The 19,438-nt window shown below is 41.2% G+C and overlaps 1 protein-coding gene across 9 annotated transcripts in view; it reads left to right on the top strand.

Annotated features, from left to right (window-relative positions):
* The window catches only part of Pphln1 (periphilin 1), a 99,472-nt gene that overhangs the window by 35,915 nt on the left and 44,119 nt on the right, over positions 1-19,438 (top strand). For 7 of the 9 annotated variants that reach the window (XM_028869283.2, XM_028869277.2, XM_028869274.2 and 4 more), the window contains one exon: positions 18,347-18,558. In XM_028869283.2, coding sequence (XP_028725116.1) covers positions 18,347-18,558 — 212 coding nt within the window. Of the gene's footprint in view, positions 1-12,814; positions 12,961-18,346; positions 18,559-19,438 lie in introns of those variants that run through there. The other 2 variants (XM_037197415.1, XM_028869278.2) reach the window with 2 other exon arrangements.

Raw genomic sequence — 19,438 nt, 5'->3', positions numbered from 1 at the left:
ACCTGACTAACAGTAGTCATGTGTCTCAGCAGAGTGCCATAAAAATGTCAGTTCTATTAACATTAGAGTGTGAATTTGTTTCCTTAAAAAAAATTCAATTTTTTTTATATTGAAAATTGGTAAACTGGTTCTAAAGATAACATGAAAGAATAAAGAGCTAAGTGGAGAAAATAGCCTTAAAAGGTGTGAATTCTATAAAAATACCATATATGCAAAAGTCTAGAATGAGGGACAGCGCTGCGGATGCAGCTGGAGTGAAGTGGACGAGTGAAGTGAACCAGAAGAGGCCTGGTTAGAGAGAAGGCTTGGGCTCTAGCCACAGTCATGTGCATTTTAAAGTTTGACCCATGTCGTATGCCCTCTTTGAAGAACTGAAGTATATTTCCATTAAAAATTAATTTTAACTTGGATGATTTTCTGTTTTCTTTCTTGTTAATATAAATGAGTTTGTAATTTCCTTTATGTATACTGCTATAACTGTATCCCATAATTCTGGTGACTTTTGATTATCCTGGTCCTATCTTGATATATTCTAATTATTTTCTGATCATTCAATGTTGCCTATAATATTCTACCTTAAAATTCATTTATCATTAATCATCATTAGTAAGTTTTCTTAATTAATCCATGGGTATTAAAACAAGATAACATTTCTGTTTTTATGGATGGAGTTCATTGTATATGCCATCTACATTTTTTTTTTAAATCTTATTTTACAATACAATTCAGTTTTATATATCAGCCACGGATTCCCTTGTTCTCCCCCCTCCTGCACCCCCCCTTCCCCCCACCCCACCCCCCATTCCCACATCCAGGGCAAAGCCTCCCCTGAGGACTGAGATCAACCTGGTAGACTCAGTCCAGGCAGGTCCAGTCCCCTCCTCCCAGGCCGAGCCTAGCGACCCTGCATAAGCCCCAGGTTTCAAACAGCCAACTCATGTAATGAGCACAGGACCTGGTCCCACTGCCTGGATGCCTCCCAAACAGATCAAGCCAATCAACTGTCTCACCCATTCAGAGGGCCTGATCTGGTTCATAATTCATGGCTATCTACATTTCTTATATGTCTGTCTTTATTTTATGCCAGATACTCTTCTTATCCTCTGAGTAGAAAGGTGCCGCATTCATATAGCCTACATTTTATAATGCATAGAAAACAAATCATGTGCTCTAAACAGTTATTAACTATGCATAATTGTGCAGAAAAAGAAAGCAGACTGGCATAGAGACAGACTACTTGACCCTCCACATCTTCCTGTATTCTCATGGTCTCTGGGTGTTTACAGTAATGGTTTATGTCTTTTACTGCCTGCCATCTACCTGGCTGGCTGTTGTCTGTTCTTTGTATCAGGTGGGTACGTGGAAGACTTCCTACATAAAAGACTGTAAGAATAGAAAGCAGCATTTGCTTTAGAACAGAGTTCACTGAATAATACACAAATCAAGGAGTGAAACTAGTTAAGTATATTGGTAGTGTTCTAAGTGTGTAAGAAAGCCATGTCAGTGGTAAGTTTTCAGTGGAGTACATAGTGATTGTTTAATTGTGGAAAGAAATTGAAGTTTTAAATTTATAGACAAGTTGTTGAAACAATTCAAAGGACTTTAGTATCCATCCACTGGAGGTCTTATTAATGTCTCCAACAGTGCCCTAATATGCTACAGAAATATTGAGGTGGGCTCACAATTACCTTTCAGGTAAACTCTCTTAGTTGGGCCAACTTAGTCTTTCCTTAGGGCTCTTGTTTTTGGCAAGATGAACAATGAGCAGATACTTCTAAAAGTATTATTTGTAGTACTGGGGTGCTGAGCCTAGATCCTCACATGTGCTAAGCAAGCCCCAAATTATTTGAGTGGCATGTTCTCAATAAAGTCTGATGTTTCTTCATGATTATTAGACCTTGGTTATACATTTTGCTGGGACAATTCCTAAAGTGATGTGTTCTTTGAGTTGCAGACATTTCTATTGTGAGCTACTTTCCCCCTAGGTAATCAGTAAGAGGCCGTTAAGGGCAATGCTTTGAAGCTATGCAACTACCATTCTTCATCCAACTTTCACATGATCTTTCTGACCTGAGTTTTTCTTGCCTGATTGCTTTATCGGAGCTATTGTTATAGACCTGTTTCCATTCCTCCAAATTCATGTTTTGAAGTTTATGTTAGTTTAGTTTTGGTTGGTTTTTTTGTTTTTTTGAGTTAGGATCTCGTGTAGTTCAGCATGATCTTCAGCTTGCTATGTAATGGAGGATGACTTTGAAATACTGATCTTCTGCCTCTACTTCTTGAATGCTGGGATTACAGGTATGTACAACCATACACCTAGTTTATGTTGTGCTGGGGTTGGAATTCATAACTTAATGTATGCTAAATGAACACTCTACAAACTACACTGCAACACAAGGGTGTTGAAATTCAAATCCCCAACATGATAGTGTTGGGTCAGGCTTTTGGGGAGGTGTCTTTTGCATGGAGGTGCAGTCCTTGTAATTGGGGTTGGGACCTGTATTAAGAACAGTGAGAACTTAATTCTCTGTTCTCCATATGAGGATACAACAAGGAAATGATCAACTACAAACCAAGAAGGACTTTGCCATACATGAGATCTGCTGGTAACTTGATCTTGGGCTTTCTGGCCTCCAGAAGTAGGAGGAATAGACATGTGCTAGGCGTGCATATATACAAAGGTGCCTGGACTTTTATAACTGCATTTGTTTTATACAGTATTTACTTATATTGAGGACCATAATTTTGTGTCATTATGATTTCTTTTATATGTTTGTACATGCTTTTCTGTCAGTGAGGCTCCTGACTTTGAGTTGTCAGGAGAGGCTCTCTGTGAGTCTTTTGGTCTTACAGGCCTTACCAAAGTATTCAGGAGATTGACTGCTTATTATTCAGGTGGTTCTTAGAAAAATGTTTGCAGTGACTATTCTTTCTTTTTGTTCATTATTGTGGAATATTTTAAGGTGTGTTACATTTGTTTACACTCTGGAACATTTATTTAATGATACAAAGATATGTTCCATTTGCTTATGTTGCATTTGTTTAGCTCCGTGAAGCTGTGTTACTGTGCCTATCTAAAACACCTGATGGTTTAATGAGCTGAATGTCCAATAGCGAAGCAGGATAAAGGATAGGGGTTGGCAGGCAGGGAGAAGAACTAGAAGGACAAACCTGGGAGGAGAGGAGAAGGAACGAGAGAAAGAGGAGGACACAAGGGGCCAGCCACCCAGCTATACACCCAGTAACAGAGTAAAAAAAGAAAGATATACAGAAGTAAAAAAAAGGTAAAAGCCCAGAGACGAAAGGTAGATGGGCTAATTTAGGTTAAGAAAAGCTGACAAGAAACAAGCCAAGCTAAGGCCGGGCATTTATAATTAAGAACAAACCTCTGCGTGTGATTTATTTGGGAGCTGGGTGGCAGGCACACCAAAGAGCAAAAAACAACAGTTCATAGATTAGGCTTGTTTACTACTACATGTAAGAACATTAGATTCTGCATATTCAGAGTTCCCCATTTCTGAACCAAGTCTGATGCACTTGTGGCATACATTTAGACTGGAGACCAGTTCCTGATATTGCTCCTATTGATTGCTGCTGAAGCAAAGTCTTTGAGTCTGATAGAGAAGCAGAAATGGGGATTGAGAAAAAGAATTATATCTGATATATGTTTTGCAAGTAAAAGATCATCTAGATGTGGTTGATGGTCATAAGAAGGAACAGGGAAATATCTTTTTGATGGGTGTTTACTGTGTATACATAACAGGAATGGTTTCAAGCAAAGACTAGTATTCAAAGTTAAGATTGTGTAAGGAAAAGATGCAGTTAGGCATGAGGAAGGGAGTGAGATCAGAACTCTGGAAGTAATGGAACATCTAAAATTGGAGTCACTGACATCTACAAATGAGAACTGAAGTGTGAAGATTAACATAGCCGTTGAGTTTGTTTGCATGAAGGTGAACAGTATAGAAGTAGATTCAACATAGGTGGTTAAGTTCTTAAACATACTTTAAAAGGAGTTGGAGAACTAATTAGCTGGAGAAACCCTGTCTCCTTTGGGTGGCTTTTTCCTTAGGTCATCAGTGACTTGTGCATCTTTCATAGGTTGAAGGGAAAGAGTCAGGCTGAAGATCCGCGTTAGTAAAAGGATAACTGACCATGATCACCAGAGAAGCAAGATGAAGAGTACTGGGTGGAGGGGCCAACTTTAGATGGGGAGAGATCCTATAAAGTAAGGAGAGAGAAGAGTGTGCAGGAAGGTAAACCAGGTAGAGGTCATTTGTTCCTTACAGCTGCTCTCTTGCTCATTGTTTGTGGGAAGGTGAGATGACTCCTGGAAGGTCAAGGGTTTGGTGGTGGATTAGAGGATTTGGGGAGAATTATTAAGGCCAATGATAGTTTGAGCTCCCAAAGACAAGTAAAAATGTTACTGACTGGGATTGAAGGGCTGCTAGGAATTGAGACAGGCACTGTGGTTGACTGACTCAGGCCAGTGGGATCTCCAGGATACAGTAGTCCAACTCTTCTAGGAAGATTTGTGGTATTAATTCGGGGTTTGGGTTGAAGAATAGCGCCTCAGAATTTCAAGGATGAAATGTTGATATTTATATAATGTCAAGGTTGGAAGGGTACCAAGTGAGACTGGGTTGAGGATCATGGATTGCTAAAAATATAGAGGTAGCAGCAGGTATCCAGCAGTTGAGGGTGGTGATGTGGTAGAGCAAGAAAACCACCAGAATATGATACATATTTAGAATGTGATAATGGAAAGCCAGATGTGGTGGTGAATATCTGAAATCTCAGCTCAAACCAGAGCGTTGTAGTGAGTTCAAGCCAGAGTGAGACTTCATCTTGAACAATACAAAATAAATAGAATAAGAATTCTTCTGAAGGGCATCTCTGCAAAATGATGCCAAAGTTCAAGATGCCAAAGTTAACGTGTATTGCTGAAGTATTATGAAGGAAAGGGGAAGTTAAAGATTGTGATGTACAAAACCTACAGTAATACACATGGATTTTGAGATTTGATCACAGGCTCTGCAGTAGCACTATAAACTAGCATTCTGTTAGCATCTTTAGGGGCTGTGAGGAAGGTTTGGGAAGTGATTAATATGGGTTTTTTGAACTTTTTTTCTTTTTCTTTTTAATTTTCAGCGTATGTGTGTGTGTTGGCCAGAAGAAGGCATCTCTGATCCTCTAGAGCTAGAGTTATAGGCACTGTGAGCCACTGAACTAGGAATTGCTAGAAATTGAACTCTGGTCCTCCAGAAGAACAGAAGGTGCTCTTCACTGCTAAGGTCTCATTACGTAGTACTGGCTGACCTAGAATTTACTATGTAGACCAGGCTGGCACTGGAGTTAGAATCTCTTAACTTTGCCTCCTGAGTGCTGGATTAAAAGTATGCCCCACTACACCTGACCTTCTCCCTTCTTTTTGAAGGGATAAAATATTTTAAAAAATAATTCTGTAACATTTAACTTAGATTGCTTACAGTTGTGGAGCATGGTGACAGGCAGACTAGACGTGCATGGTGCTTGAACAGTAGCTGAGAGCTCATTTGGAAGATGGAGGCTGTCTTATTTAGGATTTCTATTACTATGAAGAGACACCATGACCACAGCAATTCTTATAAAGGAAAGCATTTAATTGGGGCTGGTTTACAGTTTCAGAAGTTTAGTCTCATGTTTAGTCCATTATCATCATGGCAAGAAGCATGGCGGCATGTAGGCAGACAACCATGCTGAAAAAGGAGCTGAGAGTTCTACATCCAGATCAGTAGGAAGCAGGAAATGAATGTCACACCAGACCTGGCTTGAGCATTTGAGATCCCCAAAGCCTGGACCCTAATGACTGTACAAAGCGACATTTACTCCAACAAGGGCACACCTCCTAATAGTGCCACTCCCTATGAGCCAACGGGGGCCATTTTCCTTCTAACCACCACAGAGGCAGAGAAAGACTAGGCTGTTGTGGGCTTCTGAAACCTCCCAAGACCACCTTCAGTGACAAATCTCTTCTAACAGTCCACCAACAAGACACTAATGGGATAAATCCATAGAGTCTATTTGATGGTCAAAGGAATTTATTTGGGGGTTAACTCACAACCAGAATAAACAAGTTGGTCACAGAATCTTGGAGGAGTGGGACACAGTCCAATGCTGTTCTTAGCGAAGAGAAGAGAGAGTGCACTTATGCATCTCAGGTATTAAGGATCCCTGGTGGCCATGCCCAAGGGGCAGATATCTAGCATCTACATGCTTCCTCACTAGGGGTAGTGCATCAGGGCATGGAACAAACAATCACCCACTACATCTCCCCCTTTTGTCTAAGGAAGGAAGTTCTAACCTAACACAAAACTATATACAATAGAAATAAATATAAAGAAGAAATAAAGGGTAATAACATAAACAAATGGAACTATAACCGACAAGAACAACATCAAACAAGAGACACATACTAACATCCAGAGAAGTCTAGAGCATAGGTAAATGGCATGTTACAGAGATCATTCCAAAAGGTGTCCTATCCTGAAGAATTTGAATCTAAAACTTAATATGTTCTAGCTAAGATATGAGAAGATTGTAACTGTAACTGTTAGTCTTCAATCTCATCAAAGACCTGAGAAGGAATATAATAATACCCGAGAAAATGGGAGATGGATGCAAGCAACTTTCGGGAATTTTACGAGAGTAGAAAAGAGACAGCTGACAGCCTGGACAGTCACCTAAACTTTCTCAGCATCGTTGGTGCGTCCAAATTTGATACAGGCCTATAATATTTGACAGACCATTTTCAGAAGCAAGAATTTTAAAAGACCATCTTATCCCCATCTTGGCAAGGTTCAGTAGTCACTTTTCCTTGTGTCCTGCTCATCTAGAAAAGACAGCATTCGTACTGTCATCATTCGAGGCCAGGGCAGTTTTTTGCCTAGTAGGTCATTTTGTGCCAAGATGACAAACTTCCAAACAGAAATGTCCTAGAAGTCCAACATATTCTCAAGACCAAATTGATGTTGCCAGGAGCAATCATATCTCCCATCAACAGAATAAGTTATTTAAATGCCATATTCTCTAGGTCAATGAAGTATTTTAAGATTACCTGTCCCTCTGACCTTTGCATCTCTTAAATCTCGACAACTTACTAACAACTATAGAGATCACAAGCAAATTGTGACTATAAATTTGTAAGTCTTATCTACCTTAATAACCTTATGACTAAGGCTTCATATAAACAAGGTAAACAGTCTGTAAGAAAATATACAGTAAAAGGACAATGACCTCAAAATTATGACAGCGCACAAAATATCCTAAACAGGTAGAAATGTATAGTGTAATATGACAACAATCCTAAATATGTATCAATATGTAAAATACCCTAAACAGAGGTAGAACATACATACAGTATGGCAAATATAATTTTACATTTGTATCAGTATACAAACATTTCAAATAAGAGTAGAAAAATATGTACATTACAACAAATACAGTTCTTTATTTGTATCAATATACAAGAATCCATAACAGTGCAAATTATCTAAGGCTGATATTTTACTAAATTAGGTTACTAGTATATATACTAATCTATACCTATCCATTCCCCTTTTTCTTTAGGATAATACTGAGTCTAATATTTTCTTCTACTACCAACCCTATAACCATCATCCACAACCCTAAGAAACATGAAACCTTGGGAGAAAGGGCTTCATTTTCTTAGAATTGTTTCCTTTGTTTTAGGGGTTGATGGTATCTCTGTGGAGTTCTGTAAGAAAGTTCAGATAGGTCTCAATTGGACTAACTGTAGATTCTGCAGCCAGTCTCAGAGTAATGGGTAAGGTTGTCTTAGATTCTGGCTAGATGTGTAGTATGATGGACCATCTCCTCTTGGAACTGCCCTTGAGAGTTTTCAGTCCAAGGTTTATCATTAAGAAATGTTAGCCGGGCGGTGTTGGCACACGCCTTTAATCCCAACACTCGGGAGGCAGAGGCAGGCGGATCTCTGTGAGTTCGAGGCCAGCCTGGTCTCCAAAGCGAGTTCCAGGAAAGGCGAAAAACTACAGAGAAACCCCGTCTCGAAACCCCCCCCCAAAAAAAAAAAAAGAAAGAAAGAAATTAAGAAAGAAAGAAAGAAATTAAGAAAGAAAGAAAGAGAGAAAGAAAGAGAGAGAGAGAGAGAGAGAGAGAGAGAGAGAGAGAGAGAGAGAGAGAGAAAGAAAGAAAGAAAGAAAGAAAGAAAGAAAGAAAGAAAGAAAGAAAGAAAGAAAGAAAGAAAGAAAAATGTTCATGAATACCATGGTATCTTTCTAGACTGGATAGAGTCATTGTTGTGGGGCCACATCTTTCTTCTGGAGACTTCAGAGATTGTTATTGTAAAGACTCATTTTTTTTTTAAGGTTTATTTATTTATTATGTATACAGTGTTCTGTTTGCATGTATGCCTGCAGGCCAGAAGAGGGAGCCAGATCTTATTACAGATGGTTGTGAGCCACCATGTAGTTGCTGGGAATTGAACTCAGGGCCTCTAGAAGAACAGCCAGTGCTGTTAACCTCTGAGCCATCTCTCCAGCTCCAGGAAAGACTTATTTTTCAACTTGAACATTTTTGATATCAAGATGGAAAGTTTTGGATTTTTTCTGGATAGAGAATTTTTCAAAAGCAAGGACAAGCATGGAAAGAAATGGATCTAGATGACAGTGGTCCTTAGATTATTGGTTTTCTTCTGTCTCACACCAGTTGGGTCTTTCAATATGAGACAGAATTTCCCAATGTTTATTTTAGCAATATGCTTGGGTTTACAGAATGAGAGAGCCACATTCCAACTCCAAAGCCAATTTGATTTATAATTGAATCGGGACCACAACTTTTCTAGAATTAAAGAGATACTGTTATTAGGCAGTGAGATATTACCCTGTATATATTGGTACCAATAGGTTCGTTCTTTCTGCTGTAGATGTCTGGGTATCCAAAGCCTCATGATTTCTGGAAGATGGGTATTTCTGTTATCCTGTAAAGACAAAAACAGAACCCTGCCCTGACCCTTGTTGTCTCTTCAGAGGTGTGAGAATTTTGAAAGAGACAGGGACGCATGGAAAGTATGCCACAGCAGCCACGGAGGTCGAGGGCAGAGGCCACCCAGGCATTTGGAGTTTGCCCCACGTTGGGCACCAGAAAATGGGATAAATCCATGGAGTCTATTCGATGGTCAAAGGAATTTATTTGGAGGTTAGCTCACAACCAGAATAAAGGAGTTGGTTGAGGAATTCTAGAGGGGTGGGGCAGGGTCCAACATGGTTCTCAAGAGAGCTGTGCCTTGATCCACCCCAGCATCCAAGACCACAAGGTGGCAAAGAGAAGAGAGCTCACGTACATGCATCCCAGATCTTAAGGGTCCCTGGTGGACACGCCCAAGGGGCAGGTACTTAAGGACATGACAAAAACAACCACCTACTAGAAGACACACATCACTGAAATATATGAACCTATATGGCCAGTCTCATTCACACCACCAGTTAACTATTCTCCAACTTCTTAGAAAGACCGTATTTCCTAACCCTTCTTTGCAGATAGGTATGTAGTCACAAGACCAGTTTAGCTCTAGTACAATTGAATTAGAGTTCTGCTACTACGTGTATTTTTCTTTTTCTTCCTCTTCTCTCATTCCTTCTCTCTCCACTCCTCCCCTCTCCATTCAAACTTCCCCACCTCCCATCCCCTTTGTATAGCCCAGGGTTAGCATAGAATTCCAATTCTTTCAGTCCCAAAGTGAGGGTTATAGCTGTGTTCTACCATGCCCAGTTTTCTACCAGTGCCTCCATCTTTTGTTCTGTTTCACTAACATTTCCTAATGAAGAGAATCATGGTTAGGATTCTGGGAGAGTCAGTTATTACCTTCGTAAAAAGGATTTTGCTTTTTGGTTGCAGTTGTTTAGGCATATCTTAATGTGTCTCTTTGAGACAAAGTTTCTGTGTGTAACAGGGTGGTTGTTCTGGACTTGGTCTTTAGAACAGTTGGCCTCAGACTCAGAGACTGGCCTGCCTTTGCTTCCCAAATGCAGGGATTAAAGGAATGAGCCACCACGCCCCGCCCACGGAAGGTCTCTTAGAGCTGTTAGGAGTCAGATTGTGTAACACAGGAAGGACCTCTTAAGCCAGCCCCAAAAGCACAGAATAATAGGTCTTATGTCACATTGTCCTTGCTTCTCCAGTTCCACATGAAAACCAGAAGATATTTGGGGTTTGCAGTTCATTTACTCTTAAAAAAACTGTCCGGCTGTCACCAAACTGCTTTCCTAAATTGATTCTTAAAGCCTTAATTCCTTGTTGAAGTTGCCATTGACTAGAAAAGCAGTCAGTGTTTTGTGTGGAGTATATATATAGTATTCAATGAGGGGCGGGCTGAAATAATAAGTAAGATCCATTTCCTCTTTCCTTCCCGATATCCCTTTCTCCTCCTTCATTGAAATTTCCCTCTAGCTAATAAACTTAATTCATGTAGTAAAGTGTGTCTCTGGCCAGTAAAATGCCCCAGTGGGTAAAGACATCTGCTGCCAAGCTTGATGACATATATATATATCCATCCCATCCCTGAAGCCTGCTTGTAGCTAGAGTTTTCCTGCCTTGTCCACAGTCAGGACAAATCTTTGTCACCCGCCAGTCCCACAGCCTCTCAGACCCAACCAAGTAAACACAGAAACTTACATTGCTTACAAACTGTATGGCCGTGGCAGGCTTCTTTCTAACTGTTCTTATAGCTTAAATTAATCCATTTCCATAAATCTATACCTTGCCACGTGGCTTGTGGCTTACCGGCATCTTCACATGCTGCTTTTCCTGGCGGGGCTGGCAGTGACTCCCTCTGCCTTCCTGTTCTTTCTTTTCTCCTCTCTGTTAGTCCCACCTATACTTCCTGCCTGGCCACTGGCCAGTCAGTGTTTTATTTATTGACCAATCAGAGCAACACATTTGCCATACAGAACATCCCACAGCACCCGCATAGTGTCAGGAGAGTACTGACTCCTTCAACAGCCCTCTGACCTCCATGCATATGCTGTGGTGTGTATGTGCGTGAATGTCAGACTGGAAGGTCTCCTGTCATGGCCTATTTGATTTGACCTACAGCTTGAATAGCTGCAATTACTTTGGGATTCAGGGAAGAATCTGAGCTTTAGAAATCTGCTTCGGAGGGACTGGTGATGTGCTCAGTGGTTGATCTCTTGCTAGCATGTAGGGATCCCTGGGTTCAATACCCAGTGCTCTGAAATAAAGAAATCAGCCTCTAAAACAGCATCCAAGTTAAATTAATTGTGGTGTGCCTGAGCGAATTCTTGTGGGCTCTTCTCCCCGTACTTCATTCTCCAGCCTGCATTCTCCCCTTTGCTTTCTCCGCCTTGGAGGGGCAAAATGTTTGTGATGCAGCTAGATGCTGTCCTCTTGATGAAGCAGTGCACTTTGTGATAGAAAAAGGCAACAATTCATTAAAAAATGTGTGTATCTTGAGACTTCATTATAAACATTTTGGTTGTGGTGTGTGTGTGTGTGTGTGTGTGGTTTGTTTCAAGACAGGATCTCACTATGTAGCTCTGGCTCTCTTAGGACTATGTAGACCAGGCTAGCCTCAAACTCAGAGATCTACCTGCTTCTGCCTTTTGAGTGCTAGGATAGAATTAAAGACGTGTACTGCTACACTCAGCTTATTTATATATTTTTTAAAAAGCCCTTTAGATCCTTAAATACACTGGTTCCTAGTCCCTTTGAGAAAGGTCTTTCAGTATTTAGCAGGCTAATGCAGACGATCTTGGTGTCTAAGCTTTTCTTTCCTTTGCTGGGTGATGCAGCTCTAAGATGTATATGGAAGACAGACTGCCTTGAAACTCCAGGGCCCCCTTACTTCTTCACTCTGTTCTCCCACTAACATCTGATGACTCCACAGAGTGCTCAGTGATGACTGACATTAAACTGGATCTTTTCAATTGCCTTTTTCAAGCTTTGCAGTGGTGTACTCTTGCTAGGAGACACAGGCCCTCACCAGGCTAGTCTTATTTATTCCCTTCGCTTTGATCTGTTCTCAGTATACGGACTTGAAACACAACATACACATCTCACTTAAAAACAAAGAAACAAAAAAAACAAAAAACCTTTTAGAAATGGTTTTGTTTTTTAATTATGTTTTTTTGTGGGTAGGGTACGTATATGTGAGTACAGGTGCCTGTGAAGACCAGAGGCTTTGGATCCTCCTGGGGCTGGAGGTACAGGCAGTGAGCTGTCTGACTTGGAACTGAACACAGTCCTGCACAAGTAAGCACTCAGCGTGCTGGGCTATCTTATCTGCCTTCATACTCACAACACTCAAAATACAGCAGCTACAACTTCTCTCATTCTTAGCCATTTTCTACACCTGGTTCCTAACTCCAGTGAGGAGTTTTTTTTTTTTTCAGCTCATATGCTTCCTAATTCCTGGATTTGTGAACCATTCTGGCAGTGTTTATTTCTTGTTACCTACTCTGAGCCACTGTAGTCCTCTGAGCTTGCCCATTTAGATGACCCCATCCTCACCGCTGATGTAGGACTTTACCCTTTTTCCTTGATGGTTCCAGTTTCTAGCTCACATTCTTTTCTGCCCATTTTGACTACCTGCCATCTCTGAAAACACATGCCATAACAGTTCTTTTTTGCATGTTTCAGCTATAGCTGCCAGTAGCCGTGGTCAGACCCTAGACTGTTCTCTGGGCATTGTTAGGCTTGTGTCCTGAGCTTTGACTTTGTTTTCTAGCTTGTGGATAGTTCTGCTCTTACACGTTGGTAAGGTTCCCTGTTTCTGTCCTTCTCAAAGAGTTTTGTGAGTAGGAGTCTCCAGGGAAGCTTTGTTGAAGTTTGGAATCTAGAATGCAGAGTTCTTGGCCGGCTTAGAGGTTCTGCTGTGGTCAGGGAAGGAGCCTCCTTAGCCTTGTGTTTCCGCTGCTCTTACAGGTGATTGATTTTACAGGGTTCTGGGGATGTCCAGCTGCGGTCTTCCTCTGCTCCACGCTTTCTCTTGGCAGCCCCTGGAGTCACTTTGCTGGGATGTGGCCTTCTGATGGGAGTTACCTAATACTTTCTGTTTGAAATTCCAGAGTTTCCCCTTTCCTTACATTTTCCTTCATGGTTCTTCTGTTTTGTTTATTCTCCTTGTTTTATCTTTTCTATTGAACGTTTGGTCCCCGATTTTCAGTCAGATTCTTGTGTGTTGGATTTTCAGTTCCTATTCTGTAAGATGGATTTTTTTGCTCACCTAACACAGCGGGTAGGCACCTACCACCGAAATAAGATTAGCCCTGGGTCCCTTCGGTACAAGTTTCTCTGTTGTAACCTTTTTTTTTCTTTTTTAAAAAGAAAAATGTTGGGTTGACACTTTTGAGTACAGGTTTTCCCCAATGTTTTAGTAGACTAACAAGTCACATGACCTTTAGATCCTAAATGTAGGTTTCTTTCAGCATCTGCAGTATTTCATAAGAAGTCTTAAGTCTCTTATGCTTTCTGTCTTGGCTTTTTAGTTTCTCTTCTGATAACTTTTCTTCTCTGTATGTTGTGAAGCTGGCCTGCTCTCTTTGCTCTGGAATCTGGGCTTCCAGGATGGAAATCTTTGGCCACACTATTGAGCACTTGAGATTTGACCCGCTCAAATAGAAGTCACTTTACTTAACTGGAAAATATATAACCCTGGGTTTTCAAGATTTAAGATGAAATGTAAAATACCTCAGTGGATTTTCAAGTACTGATTACATGTCGGTTAGACAGGCATACTAAGTTAGGTTAAAATTTGCTAGAATTCATTTCACTCATCCATTTACTTATTTATATTTTATTCCACAGATAGGATCCACTGTATAGCCTTGACTAGCTTCGTGTATTTCTATAGATATGGTTGCTATGTATTTGACTCCTTTAACTCCTACCACACAGTGTTGATCCAACTCTAATTTCTGCTACAATATCTAGATTAGTGTTGGGGTTTATTATTGTTCTTTTTTGTATATAGGGTCACATGTAGCCCAGGCTGGCCTCAAACTCACTAAGTAGCTGAGGATGATGATGAATGTTTTTTAAAAATACAAATTTATTCATTTTTTGTGTAACTCTGGGTGTGCTCCTGCCACAGTGTGCACATGGGGGTCTGAGGATGAGTTGTGAGAGCTGATTCTCTCCACCATGTTGCTCTTGGGGATTGAACTGGGAGTGTCAGGCTTGATTGCAAGAGCCTTTACCCATGAGCTGCCTCGCCATCCTGATCCTCCTGCCTCCACCTATACATGTGTACTGTGGGCTTACTCCAGGACTTCATGCAAGCACCCTGCCAACGCAGAGCCCCACAATCACTTGGTTTTTTGTTTTGTTTTTTAACTTACTAGTGAGACCTTGGAACACTCAGTCCTAAATGGGATGTCTTCATCAAATCATTTCCCTCAGGACCCAGGAAGCTATATGGAAGAAGAGACAGTTTTTATGAGCTAGTAAGGTGGAAGAAACCAAGGAACCAAGGCCTTTAGATGCAGCAGGACCGATGTACAAATGAAGTCACAGGGACTGTGGCAGTATGCACAGGTCTAAGCCAGGTGGAGTCCCAGTGCCGAGAGGAAAGGATACATAAGTCCCCATCCCTAACTCTTAAGCTATTGCAAATGAAAAATTACCATTCTCCAAGGAGTATCAACAAACCACACTTAAGGGCAGGCCCCATTCCCAGCAGAAGATGTCCAACACAAAATGATTTCAGTGGGTTTTTGGAGGGTTTGTTTGTTTATTTAATCTTACAGACCTTTTGCTTATATATGGTTTCCTATTTTTTTTTTATGGGCTTTTTCTGTGTGCGTCTCAGCGTCTATATGTGTTGTGAGTTCTCTTTTTTAAAGTCCTGTTTGTTTTGTCCTATTCTGGTTTGTTTGTTTTGTTTTTATTTTCTCTTATTACCTTTTTAGTTGTCTGTATTCTTTTTTTTCCACTCTTTTTTTATTTTATTTTATTTTACAATACCATTCAGTTCTACATATCAGCCACGGGTTCCCCTATTCTCCCCCCTCCCACACCCTCCACTTACCCCCAGCCTACCCCCCATTCCCACCTCCTCCAGGGCAAATCCTCCCCCGAGGACTGTGATCAACCTGGTAGACTCAGTCCAGGCAGGTCCAGTCCCTTCCTCCCAGACTGAGCCAAGTGTCGCTGCATAAGCTCCAAGTTTCAAACAGCTAACTCATGCAATGAGCACAGGACTTGGTCCCACTGCCTAGTTGCCTCCCAAACTGATCAAGCCAATCAACTGTCTCACCTATTCAGAGGGCCTGATCCAGCTGGGGGCCCCTCAGCCTTTGGTTCATAGTTCATGTGTTTCCATTCATTTGGCTATTTTTTTTTTTCAATAATTGAGTAGAACCGAAATTTATTATAAGCCACAGTCGTCCTAGGGACCTCCATACTATATATATAGCCTCTATGGTTCTATGGGCTGTGGTCTGATTGTTCTTTATTTTATATCTAGAATCCACTTATGAGTGAGTACATACCATGACTGTCTTTCTGGGTTTGGGTTACTTCACTCAGGATGATTTTTTTCTAGTTCCATCCATTTGTCTGCAAATTTCATGCTTTCATTGTTTTTCTCTGCTGAGTAGTACTCCATTGTGTATATGTACCACATTTTTTCCATCCATTCTTCCGTTGATGGGCATCTAGGTTGTTTCCAGGTTCTGGCTATTGCAAATAGTGCTGCTATGAACATAGCTGCGCATGTATCTTTATGGTATGAATCAGCATTCTGTCTGTATTCTAATGAGAGAGAGAGAGAGAGAGAGAGAGAGAGAGAGAGAGAGAGAGAGAGAGAGAGAGAGGGAGGGAGGGAGGGAGGGAGGGAGGGAGGGAGGGGGAGAGGGAGGGAGGGAGAGAGAGAGAGAAAGAGGGAGAGGGAGGGAGGGAAAGGGTGTGTGTGGGTTTGGGTGGATGAGGAAGTGGCGAGGATCTGGGAATCAGAATATACTGTATGAATAATCTATTTTCAATATAAAAAGTAAAGATGAAAGCTTTAAAAAAAAAGGGAAAGAGAAAACAGGCCCAGCAATCCACGAGGTCAAACCAGTAAGCAACATTCTTTATGGTCTCTGCTTCTGTTCCGGCTTCCAGGTTTTTGCCTTGAGTTCCTGCCCTGGCTTCCCTGGATGAAGGACTGTGATCAAGATGTATAAGCCAAATGCCCGCCCCTGCCCCTGCCCTCCTCCTAAAAAACCTTACTGGTTCATATATACCACTTTAAACCAGCCCCCTTGGACATTTCACTAATCCCTTGTCACAGATCCTAAGTAAGTGCTAAACTCAGGCAGTTCCCCACAGCACTTATCAAGTAATGTGCATATTCATACCCACATAAGTGTGGGCTTGCCAGCCAGGTGGTTAGGGTAGTGTTGGTTGTGATGTCTTTGCTGAGGTTGGTGGGCAGGGGGTTGATGTGAAGGGTTGAGAAGCTATCTAACTACACAGGCTGCTCATTTGAGCTGTGCTTTGCTTTGACTGCCCTCTGGCGTTGGGATTTGGAAACTCTAGCTCAGCAGTTCAGCTGTTCAAAGGAAGAGGTAGGTGGTACTTTCTCCCGTTTAGGATCCTGTTTCTTCTCTTCCCACTAAGCAAACAATAAAGATCCTTTAATTTCAGTAGAAAGTCTTTGTTCTCCTTGGAATACGCTTTCTTTAATGTCAGCTTTTCTTCCTGTCCTCAGATCAGTGATAGCAGGGACCCAATAGCACCAAATGGAGATTTGGCTCTCTACTGGGTCTCCGATATAGTTCTTAAGACCTGCTGAGCACACACGCATCAAGTGGCTGACTAGAGATGTTGGTGTGAACCTGACTTCATTATATTAGGATTTTTGAGTGCTTTATTTCAGTACTGGTGCTTTATATGAGTTCATTTACTCTAGATGAATTTTAAATGCTTTTGACTTTTTCGTAGGAGAACTTAATTGTTTCTATAGGGCAGTGATTTAGGGACTTGATTAGCTAGTGTGATTTGAACTTTAAGACAAACAGCTTGCTTGTGTAGTGGGGACTGATAATCAGTTGAGAATTATTTTCAGAAAAAGCTCTGGGTCTGATCTCTAGCACTGGGAAAGGAAGGGAAAATAAAAATTGATGCCCTTGCTTTGTGTCAGCACTTGTCTGTATAAGGTACAATGCCTTGGCAGGCATGGCGGTGCGCACCTGTAATGCCAGTACCTGTAATGCCAGGCTGAAGTCAGAGACTGCTGTACAGAATAGCCTGGGCTAAGAGCAAGACCTGTCTCAAAACAGTAACAACAAAAATAGAGACAAAATATTTTATAGAGGTTTATATCTTGATTTATTTAATAAGTTGGATTTACTTTGACATTCCTCCTGTATAAAGTGTTGCTCCTCTTCCTCCCTGCCTCTTTTGATTTCTCTTTTTTCATTGCTAGTATCAAAGCAAATGCCATCCATATAAAGTGATCACTTCAGACTCAGCTGTGTCCCCGCCCTGCCTAGAATTTTATCAGTTGGCTCACTGCTGCTTTGAGTTGATACTGCTGAAGGAGGAAGTGGGTGCGAAAAAATCCAAGTGTAAAATTTGTGAAGGTGGTAGGCTTCCTAACAGTCTGTGTTCTGAGGACACAAGATGCGAGAGAAAGGACTTAACAGCTAGAGACAGGCTAGATGGATCTCTTGAGCTTGTGTGGCTTTAGTTTCTTGGGTATTACCGGATTTTGGTGGCCTTGCTGGCCACTACCCACCAGTGCCCTCCACATCCTAAAGGCCATGAACAAACCTTCTAACTACTAACTGTGGAGATAAGTCAATAGTGTATACAGGTGGGGTTTCTCTTCTCAGAGATGCTTGAGATAAGGAGTTTTCAGATTTTTTAAAAAACTTTTATTAAACTTTGTGGGGTGAACATCCTTGGTGTGAACTCTGAAATGTGGCAGAGCAGGAAACTCTTGAGCATCATGCTGATGAATATAGGTTTCAGATTTTGGAGCTTTTGGGTGAGAGATGTCCATTACATACTATATTTAGACTAGAATAACGGCTCTGAGCTGTTTTTCTTGGAAAATTTTGCAGTTCCTAAGTGTTTCTGGGAGTAGTAGAGACTCTGTTCTTCACATTTTAAAATAAAGTAGCTTTGTAGTTAATAATCTGGCTCTACTCCAGACTGTGAAAAGTGGTACATTCTAAATCATGTCTTGCTGACGTTTCACTTTGTTAACTGACTTCAACAGTTAGTCACTGCTGTAAAAGGGAGTCAAGACTTAGCTTGTCATCTTTTGCCATTTGTGTATTCAGATAGAGAATATAATTAACCTTTTTTTTTTCCTTCAAAGGGACATGAGAGATGGCTTTAGAAGAAAAAGTTTCTACTCTTCCCATTATTCAAGAGAACGATCTCCCCATAAAAGGGACGCTCCTTTTTTCAGAGAATCGCCTGTAGGCCGGAAGGACTCCCCACACAGCAGATCTGGCTCCAGTCTCAGCAGTAGAAGCTATTCTCCAGATCGAAGCCGGACACACTCCTTCCACCAGTCCCAGCACAGAAGTATGTCTGCTTGTCTCTTTTTCCCTCTGAAGTGTCTTCAAAACTTTGCCTGTTAGTCTCCTGATGGGAGTGTACTGAGTCAGACTGATTCGGAGATGTAGGACGAGGTATCATGTTTGAATTCATCAATGTGTAAAAGAGATCCTTGTTATCAAGTCCAAAAGTGAATACGCTCCCATACTTCCTACCAGTCCAAATGGCTTTTAATTAACAACAGCCTTTCCTCCTCCTCCTCCCACTCATGGCCTCATGTTGTCTTTCTTGGTGGATGTTGTTGGATTCTTGTTTTCAGCAAATATCTATAAGTTGTCTATTATTTACAAAACGACTGTTTATTTGCAAAGAAGTGAAGCTTCACAGAAAACATCTCTTTGCATATGGGTGTGTGAACGGTGACTGCAGAGGTAGGAATATCATTTGAGAACTCGGTGGATAAAAGCTATTTGTGTACAAGTTCTGATCCTCAGAATCTATAAAAAAGACAGCTAGTGCCAGCCTCTCCGCTCCTAGACTAAGGGAAGCTTGTAGACAGACTAGCCTATTATATACAGTGGCAAGCACTGCGAGAGATATCTCTTACAAGGTAGAAAGCAAGGACCAACACCCACAGTGTCCTCTGAATTCCATGTGTGTCATGACACATCCATGCCAATGTTCACACACATGAACACACATACACACAGAAAAAAAATAAGTTTTGTTTTTTAAATTAATTCATTTAATGTGTATAGATGTGTTGTCTGCTCCTATTGGCCCGTGCATCAGACGTAGTGTGTTGCAGGGAGATTGCAACAGGAAAAGCCCTTGCTATGAGCAAAGCAGCGTGGTGGCTATCGCTGTGTTCCTGTTCCACATTGGACACCAGATAAAACGGCTTCTT

Source organism: Peromyscus leucopus, chromosome 20 (genome assembly GCF_004664715.2).
Source record: "Peromyscus leucopus breed LL Stock chromosome 20, UCI_PerLeu_2.1, whole genome shotgun sequence".
Classification (NCBI taxonomy): domain Eukaryota; kingdom Metazoa; phylum Chordata; class Mammalia; order Rodentia; family Cricetidae; genus Peromyscus; species Peromyscus leucopus.
This window is presented reverse-complemented; position numbering and strand designations above follow the sequence as displayed.